This window comes from Mus caroli, unplaced genomic scaffold (genome assembly GCF_978045245.1).
Source record: "Mus caroli unplaced genomic scaffold, Mus_caroli_1 scaffold_2, whole genome shotgun sequence".
Classification (NCBI taxonomy): Eukaryota; Metazoa; Chordata; class Mammalia; order Rodentia; family Muridae; genus Mus; species Mus caroli.
The window spans coordinates 152089051-152098604 of record NW_028227257.1 but is presented as its reverse complement, the minus strand read 5'-3'; the positions used below and the strand labels follow the sequence as shown (position 1 = coordinate 152098604).

General features: G+C 44.6%; 1 protein-coding gene across 1 annotated transcript in view; it reads left to right on the top strand.

Annotated features, from left to right (window-relative positions):
* The first annotated feature begins 7 nt into the window (after window positions 1-7).
* Window positions 8-9554, top strand: part of Ddx31 (DEAD-box helicase 31) — a 65299-nt gene continuing 55752 nt past the window's right edge. The window contains exons 1-6 of the mRNA XM_021180170.2: window positions 8-424; window positions 4419-4675; window positions 4779-4854; window positions 5629-5672; window positions 7022-7092; window positions 7869-7933. Coding sequence (XP_021035829.1) covers window positions 416-424; window positions 4419-4675; window positions 4779-4854; window positions 5629-5672; window positions 7022-7092; window positions 7869-7933 — 522 coding nt within the window. The 5' untranslated portion in view covers window positions 8-415. The remainder of the gene's footprint in view (window positions 425-4418; window positions 4676-4778; window positions 4855-5628; window positions 5673-7021; window positions 7093-7868; window positions 7934-9554) is intronic.

Genomic DNA, 9554 nt, shown 5'->3' with positions numbered 1-9554 from the left:
ACCCGAGGCGCGCCTGCAGACACGCGGAGAAGGTGGGCGCTTCAGAGAGTCCCTTTCCTAGACACTGGGTGCTAGGTCCGACTAAGAGCCCACGGGAGAGTGAGCCTCCGTGGGTGACTGAAATGCTGAGAAGACCAGCGTGGTGGCTGGAGACCCCGCTGGGTGGGCGGCGCGCGGCCTCTTCCGGTTTCGGAGGCGTGTGAGGCCTCTTGTCTCCTGCCGGTGCGTGAGGCCGCGGCTCCCGAACCCGGAAGGGGCGGCGGCGGACCGGCGACAGTTGCGAAGATCCTCCCTCTCCACGTGCTAACCCGGTTCCCTGCTCGTTCCGCGGTTCCGCGCTTGGGCTTTGGCTACTGTCTGCAGCACTTTTCCCGACCGGCCTCTCAGGACGTGCTTCGGACGCACCCAAGCCCAGATGAGGCGGGTGAGTGCAACCCCAGCCCGGGAGGTGCCACAGTGGTCAGGTCCGGTCGAGTTCTTCAAGATGTCCAGAGGGGCTACCGGGCTGCTCTCGGAAACACGTGAACGAGCGGGGAACCCCGCCTTGGGACCGGCGGGCTCCTGAGATTGCCTGAGAATTTAGATAGATTAGGATTGCAGGCTGTAGTAACTAGTCAAGTTCTTGAGACTAGCTGGGGGGACTAGCCAGATAGCATAAGGATTGGAGGCTGGGTGTATCCAAGCTGGAAAATAATGCTTGAGACATGAGCTCCGGCAGGTCTTAACTGTCGGGAGCCAGGTCTTCTGCTGGCAGGAAGGGTCACTTCTGTTAGGAATGGAGACTGGACTCGGTTCTTTGAGCTTTTAAACGGGACGTTTTCATCCACGTATCCGTTCCCTAGAGAGGAGAAAAGTGACTCCTACAGCAAAAAGATGGTTTTAGGGTTGCTAGTTTATCTTCTTGAAAGTGGGAAGATGTGATAGGAGGCTTCATCCCCTCACCCAAAAGATAATAATGAAATACAAATTGCCCAGCCAGTTTTGTTTCAGGTCAACCAATGTTTTTAAACTCCTTTGACTAGCACCCATTGCCTAGTTGCACCTTGGTAGAAGGAAGGAGGGACCTTATTAAGCTTAGATGGTTATGAGTAAGGACTCTTCAGCAAGCCATTGGTATAGTTGAATCTATGTGGGAGGAGAAATACAGACAACCCTCCGGATAGTGGAGGAGGGGGCATAGGATTTACTGTAGGGTAGACCTGGGCTATTATAGATGTCAGCTTTGGAACACAGTAGTCTGTGTGACTTGGGGGGAGTTAGTCTCTCCTGTCCATAAATAGGAACACTTAATTTGTTTTATAGAAGATTGTTATGAGACTCCAATGGGATACCCGCAATAACTGCATATTGTCTGGTCCTTAGAGGCAGTTGCTATGTGCCAGTAATAGAAATAAAACCAATTGTGTTTCCTTTTGAGGAAGTAGACAGCTGCCTTAGGTCAGCAGCATTAAATCAGGCTTGTGGCATATGCCCAGCCCTGTAGCAGGAACCTGCATCTTGCTTATCCAGTTATGCAAGGCTTTTGAGTTCCATCCTCAACTATACAAAAAGAAGGAGAAGAAAAAGAAATTCAAAATGTAATTGAGTGAACAGATTTTATCGTTACTTCAACTGTTGTTTCAGAAGTGATTAAGAGATAATGCAGGCTGGGTGTGGTGGCACATGCCTTTAATCCCAGCACTGAGGAGGTAGAAGCCATTGGATCTCTGAGTTTGAGACCATAATGAGTTCCAGGACAACTAGGGCCACATAGCGAGGACTTATCTCAAAAGGGGGAAAAAAAAAGAAGAAGAAGAAAGTGGGGAAATGCAATAGAGGCCAGTGAGATGTCTCAGTGGGTGAAGGTGCTTGTTGCTGAGTCTGATGTTCAGAGTTTAACCCTAAGACTTATGTAAAGGGGGAAGGAGAGAACTCATAGTTGTCAGGTGACCTCTGCATGCTGACCATGACATATGTGCTCACACCCAAACTAATAATGGTACTGCAGGTACCCACCCAGGCCTTGATATCTGTGCTTTGGTTTATGTATCCACGTGGGAGTGGAAGATGTGCTGAGCAGATATGCTTAATGAGGGAGCTCGGTGTGGATAACTAATAGACTATTTGGAAGACCCTTCACAGCTTAAATTGGGTTGCTCTGTCTTAATACTATGAAAAATATTTTCTTAAGGATGTTTTCTGGTTATTAAAGTAATACAGTTTCATTTAAGAAAAATTAAAAGATATAACCCCACCTACAGTTGCCATTCCCAGAAATAACTTTCAGCATTTGATGTATAGCCTTCAAAGAAACATAACTATATGATCTTTTCTAGCCAAATAGGCTATCGTTAATCAGGCATCTCAGCATTATCTTCATGGAAGAGCACAGTACATTCTGGGAATTTAAGAAAGACTGGCAAAGGGTAAAGGTGAACTTGAAGCTGAGGAGATGGGTAGAGGTTGTATTCTAGAGGCTTCCTAGATCTCCCTGGAGATTTTTCAGTGTTAGCCTAAAAGCAGTGGAGAACCTGCTTGAATTCAGCACTTGTTTTGTTTGTGTTTTACTCTAGCCTGGTAGCTGGGAACTTACTTTGTTGCCCAGGCTGACCTAAAACTCAGCAGTCCTCCTGCCTTAGGCTTGTGAGTGCTGGGCTTCTATGTGTGAGCTGTCATCTTAGCTTCTGAGTACTTATTTTCGAGAGACTTTGACTTATCTGTAACGGGTGAATAGAATTCGTAGGTGTCTCAGTCTGTGTGCAACCTGGTGTGTTTAGTCTAAAGACGGGAAAAGGGAAGATGTATAACAAAGGAGACCCTCTGCTTGCTCTGTTGCTGCAGTACCGTTCATCATGATGGGACCTGGATACTCAAGGAGGCAAGTCTAGTCTTGATTGGTTGAAAAGCCTCCTAAACCTGAGAGTGGCTTGGAACAGAATAGGTTGCATCCTGAGTGGAGGAGTTCTGTGGACAGGGACTGTTAGTTCTGCTCAAGAAACTTGTGGTAGGGTGACCTTCAGGCCTTTTGTAACTGTCAGGTGAGGCTTGCAAATCTTGTGCTCTCTGACAAAAGATCCAACAGACATGAAAGCTGACTTTATTTTCCTTTAACTGGAAGATTCATAAACTTGGAACTTTGCAAAAACAAATTTTAAGATGAAGTAGGATTATTTTACTAATATTCAATATTTCATCAAATTGTATTCATTGAATTCTTTAGAGGAATTCTTATGATTGTCAGGAAAAGAAACTTATCCTTTTCATTGGTAGATTGGTCTGAAGCTGACCATCTCTGTGTAACAAGTGATTGTATAAACACAAGTCATTGTTTCAAGTAAAGAGGAAGAGAATGTATACTAAAACTGAAGGCATTGGCTACTCATGGCCTTGTTCAGACTGGAAGTAAAGGCTAAAGAAAATCCAGATGTTTCTTCTAGAGCAGTGGTTCTCAACCTTCCTAATGCTGCAACCCTTTAATACAGTCCCTCATGCTGTGGTGACCCCCAACATTAAATTATTTTCATTGCTACTTCATAACTACTATTGCTCCAGTTATGAATCACAATGTAAATATATAGTTTGCAACACCTGTGAAAGGGCTGTTTGCACCCCCAAAGGAAAGAACTGTTGAGACTCCCTGTTCTAGAAGTTTGGGCACCATGCATTTAATCACATTCGTGTTGTGAGGACAGGCAACAGGTGAGAAGCACCTGACGGTGTGTCTGTGATCAGCAATCAGGCAGGGACTCTAAAGGCAAGGAGGGTTGGAAACAGTACCATAGCAGTGATGGATGGAGCGACACTCTCATTTGGAGTGGGGATGGCAAGTAGGAACTGACTCCAGACCATCTGAATCTGAGCAGCTCAAGGGAAAAAGACGACAGATCCAAGCCCTAGGGAAGAACAGTAATGACAGTTTCCACTTCCTGGGCATGCACTGGTTCGACATCCCATTTGCCTTAACAAATGGTCTTGTCTTAACATGCTTTGTTGGTTAAAAAATAAAGAACAGATTTCATTTCCCTGTGTGTCTCTGTTCTCACATAAAACGGACTCCTAGGGGTGTGGTTTAACTTCATAAGTATGAGTGCTTAATCACAAGGTAGATTCTTGCTTCCCTTAGAATGGACTGAATTGATTAATGTCAGCTGGCAGGACACTTCTCTCTTCCTGATCCCACTCTTATCTTGGGCAACTTAACAGTTCAGATGGATGGAGGACTGCTAGATGAACGGACTGAGATTGTGTGTCTTTCCCCACCCCCATTTCAGATGAAGCCAAAGAATCTGGTTGTAAACCCTAAACTGATGGTTGGCATATGGGGCATAATGATCTCTGCAGGAAGAGATACATTCTGTGGGCAGTCAGGCTTCACTCTGAGGATTGTCTTCATGGACTAATGCACCTCTTCTTGATCTTTCCTTTTGGGAACAACACAGCAAACAGAGGCTACCAAGAGAAAGCACCAAGTGTCCAGTGATGCTCCACCAGCAAAACGGAGGAGTGAAATATCCTCTGTTTTGGCCAAGAAAGCCAGTGATAAAGAAACTCAGAGAACATTTAAAGGGAATACACACAAAACGTTTCCTCCAAAGAAGTATTTGGACAGTATAGGCAATGGAAGGCAAGAGGAGAAGCTATGCATCAAGACTTCGTCGCTGTTTAAAAACAACCCTGAGATCCCAGAACTCCACAGGTGTGTTTTTCAGTGCAGGTGTGCCGCGGGTGTGAGCAGTCACGGACACCTCGTTCTCCACTGCTGCCTTGGCACTGATGCACACTTTGTCTTTCCTCTGCAGCACTGTAGTGAAGCAGGCTCGAGAGCAAGTGTTCTCTCCAGAAGCTTTCCAGGAGCTGGACCTCCACCCACATCTAGTAAGTATCCTGCACTGCTTTGCAGGGTGTGTGTGTGTGTGTGTGTGTGTTTACGAACACATGTTCAGTCTGTTTCTGTTCCTGGCTACCTGGGTAACCTCAGGTGATAGGTCACTCACTCCCTGACAGCAGCATTGTGCTGCCATCCCCACTCTTGTCTCCACAGTGATTTTTTTTAAGTTCCAGACTTGGTTTATTGGGCTTAAAGCAGACTTCTAATTTCTGGATAAGTGTGATGTTGCTATGGTGGCAGATGTCTCTGTGACCTTGGGGAGAGAGCTAAGCTACCTTCTTACTGTCAAAGACCTGCATGTTTTCAGAGAATAAAGGCAAAATGACTGTTTGAAGTGTGGTTTCTACAAGCAAATGGACATTTTTCTTTTCCCTTTTGTTTAATGGCATGCATGAGTTTTCTAGTTACTGTGAAAAGGGAGAGAAAAAAACATTGGAAGCCTGGATTCCCTTGTCATTCAGGCACAACTGACCTTTTTTTGTGTGTGGTAGGCTATGTAGGATTGTTTCTCAGCCTGAGTGTTATGTGGGGGAGGGGGGCTTGGATAGCGGAGTTATTATGAGATTGCCTTATATATCATCAGTTTGTAAAAGCAAATCCTGCAGATACTATAGGGTAGAGGGCAGACTCACCCCCAGTTGAAAGGACTGGCTTGGTGGCTTTAATTTAATATAAGGTGCTGATGTCACTCCAGCTGTTTGTCTTTATGTCATTGAATATATTTGCATTAAAGTAATATTTATTTTCATATTCTCTTTTAGATTTCTACAATAAATACAGTCTTAAAAATGTCCATTATGACCAGGTAAGAGGTTGAAGCTATTTTTGATTTTCTTAAGGTTTCTTTGAGTACAAGCTGTCCATGGAAGGCAGAGCACATTCGTGTCGGGTGCTGGGAACTACTCAAACTGCTAAGGTCTTGACTTAGCGCTTAGCCTATGGGATTCCCTACCTGCTTGTATGCAGACTGGATTTCCTTCCGTTTCGGCACTCAAGCTCCCTACTGCAATACATAGCTGGTTTAGGACATCTCTGAAAATGACTTGGGCCAAAATACAGTATTTGGTCGTGTTAGTTCTTAACAGTAAAAATAAGGTCAACCAAAATGATGGCAGTAAATATTTGCTAGGGTTTAGAGGGATACTGAAAAGGTATTCTAAATGCTTGTTGCATTGGAAACACTTGTAAAAGAGAAATTCAGAATTAGACTATAGCAGTGAGCTGTGTAGTTGTAGTTGACTTTGCATAAGCAAAATGCAAAAATATGGAAGAATAGAGAACCACCAGCCTTTTCCATTTATTTGCTTTTGTGACATAGTTCTCATAGTTCTGCTGGCCTCAAACTTATTTTCTCTTGCCCCAGTTTCCCAAATGCTAAGATTGCAGGCATGTGTACTGTGCCTGGCTTGGCTTGCTTATTGGGTTTTAATGTTCATGTAGCTACTGTTTTCAGTACTTGTTCCTTGTGTTTTGAAGGGAGATGCTGCTGTTACTTGGGTGCCCACAAGCCTCCTTTTGCTTTTCTGTGTGGAAATCTTACCTGTGTTACATGCTCCCAATTCCATGCTACACACCAGGCAGGAGGGTATGTGGTTGACTCTGATTTGTTGTTATGCCTATTCCTTTTTTTTTTTTGCGGGGGGGGGGGGGGGGGGTTCAAGACAGGGTCTCTCTGTGTAGCCCTGGCTGTCCTGGAACTCGCTTTGTAGACCAAACTAGCCTTGAACTCAGAGATACCTGCCTCTGCCTCCCAAGTGCTGGAATTAAAGGCATGTGCCACCACACCTAGCCAAAAAAAATTTTTTTTAAACTAGCTTAATACTGTAGCCGATTTCTGGCTTTCTTTCCCACTTTCAGTCAAGTTTAAGGAGTTTTAAAGGAGTCTATTCTTCCATAGTTTTGCATTTTCCTTATGCAAAGTGAACTATGACTACACATGTCACTGCTCATAGTCTAATTCTGAATTTCTCTTTTATAAGTGCTTCCAATGCAACAAGCTTTTAGAATACCTTTTCAGCATCCCACTCAGCACTTTGGGCAGTAAGTAGGCAATCCAAGTAGAGGGGTATTTTGTATGTCAGGTTACCTGTGTAGTCTGCCTGCATGCATGATGGAGCCATGTGGTAAAGAAGTGTGCTCTCTCTTTTGCGCCAGTGTTCAGAAGCAGAGTATACCAGTGCTGCTGGAAGGCAGAGATGCCCTAGTGCGGTCCCAGACGGGCTCAGGTCAGTAGCTGTTTGTTTACTCTGCCATTTATCCTGAGGCACCTAGCCCATGGTCACATGCTAAGTATCTTCAGGAAGGTGTTTGTGGTTGCAACGTCTGACTTGTCTTGTCTGGGGAAGGGCAGCCATGTTTGCTTTTGATAGGAGACCTGAAGTCGTTACAGTGGAAGAAGGTGGTGATGGGGCTATGGTCACTAGTGATGAGTATTCACGGTTGAGCTCGGCTGCTTCCTGTGTGCCTGCTGCTGTTGGCCAGCCTTCTCTCTGGACGGATTGACAGTTTATGGCTTGAAAGCAGTTCTTGCCTGAGCATAGAGTGTCAGGGATAGATCACTTTCTACCTGGTCTGCACTTCTGCCCCACTTTTGCCTTCTTGCAAGATTAGCCATGGCAAGGAGAAGCTCAGAGCTTCCTTTTAGTCCTTCTGTCTTCAGAGGCTGGCTTGGATTCACACCTGACACACCACTACCACAGAAGCCATTTAGCTGAGGGAGAGAGAACTGGAAGTAGCCATTTCTTAGCTTTCACATACAGCTGTCAGGCTAGCTTCTATCAAATGTGAAAAGCACCATAGCTCCCTTGTAGATAACCTAAGGAGCTGCAGCTTCAGGGTTTTTTTTTGGAGTACTGAATTACAAAGCAAAGTCAGGAATCATGACAGAAAGATGCAGTGCCTCATAGATTTAGAACACACAGTTTAGCTTCTCCCAGATTTAGCGTTATTTACAGAGGCAGAACCTGTGTGCATCCCAGCTGATGTTACTCTCTTTTAAAAGGTAAAACTCTTGCTTATTGCGTCCCTGTGGTCCAGTCTCTTCAAGCACTGACATCAAAAATACAGGTGAGCAGAAAATGTATTTCTCTACTGTAGTCTGCTATGCCCGTGCTGCTGCCTGGTTTCAGGCAGGTAGTGGTAATAATAGTGTATTTGTTCTGTCTGCACTTGGTATTGTTTTCTGTTCTCCTATCAAGATAAGTGTGAGTGAGTGGAGTAGAATATACTCTTCACGGTCACTGCTGTCCGTGTGGAGGGCATATAGGTCTAATGCTTCCAGTGTGTCAGACATGCCAAGTGCTGGGCACACCTCAGTTCTTAACTCCCCATCCTCTGCCCACTGTCAAGTTATGGGTGTCCTGTGACCCTAGTACTGTAAGAAAGTGAAACAACCAAGGCCATATACAAGTACCAGTGGGCATAGATTCCCACCTTAACTCTTATGTGACTCGAGAGAGGAAGCTCTGTCGTCTGTGCCAGGTTTGTGGTGAAGCTTTGTTACAGGCTCCACCCTGTTTGGGGGCCCTTTCTTAGTCTTTCACAGTTCCCAACCTTGAACCTCCTACGGAATTACTGTTCGGGAAATGCTCCAACATGCTTTGATTGGCCCTTGTCCATTTATTCTCATATTTAGGGTGTCAGTTGTATATCATGCAGAATTAGATTACAGCTGTGTAGGTTCCAGTGTGTTTTCTTTTGAATGGGAAGAGCATGGTGGTTTATTAGTACCGACTGTGGAGATGAACGCCATTCGTGGGTTTAGCAGTCAGGCTGTTAACATAGTCAACACTAGACTTTGATCTTGGTTGTGAAACATGGTTAATGTTTTAGGCAAACTAGCAGCTAAAGTTGGGTTGAGAAGTCCAGATGGCTGCTGTAAACTGTGGGCACAGACTTCATCTTACATCCCAAACAGTCCTACTGGTGTAGTGCCCTTACTTTGACTTGAGAGAAAATGGTGAGATCAGAACTAGGGTGTTGATGAGCACTGACAGTGTAGAGCCAGTGCTCAGGTGGATTATTAACCATAAAGAGAAGAGAAGAGAAGTGAGGAGCTGGAAGAGCCAGCACTTGGACAACTGTCTCTGGCGTGCATCATCAGAGGCTGAAGCTGAGGAGCTGACAATGAGAGGAGAAATGGTACCTCAGTGGCCTTCAAGTGTCCATAGAGGGACTTGTGAACAGATATGGAAAGACAGTCACTGCAGCAGGAAGCCCTGGCTGCTACTCCTTAGCCAGTCCAAGAAGGTCATATTACTTGTATAGGTTGGTTTTTGTTTTTTGACAAAACTGAGTTTAATCTCAAGGAAACATGAGATAAAACCAATTGAGGGGTGCTCTGAAAAATTCCTGACTGGCAGTCTTTGAGAGGGTTGAGGGTATAAAAGAGGATTACTAAAGAATGTTATAGATGAAGAATTGTCACAGACAGCATGACAAAGCAAGGCAGTGACATGCATGGGGTCTAGGCTGAAAACAGACACCTAGAGGTCAGTTGGTAAGATTTTAATGAAGTCTATCGATTAATATTGAGTCAGCACTCATTTCCTGGTTCTGATAATTCTGTAGTTTTAATGATGGTGTGGACAAATTGAGAATGTTGGAGTTAATTGTATAATTTGTCCATTTTTACTTTTTTTGTAAAAGCCTGAGCTTCCAAAATGAACAGGTTAAATTTTTTTTTTAA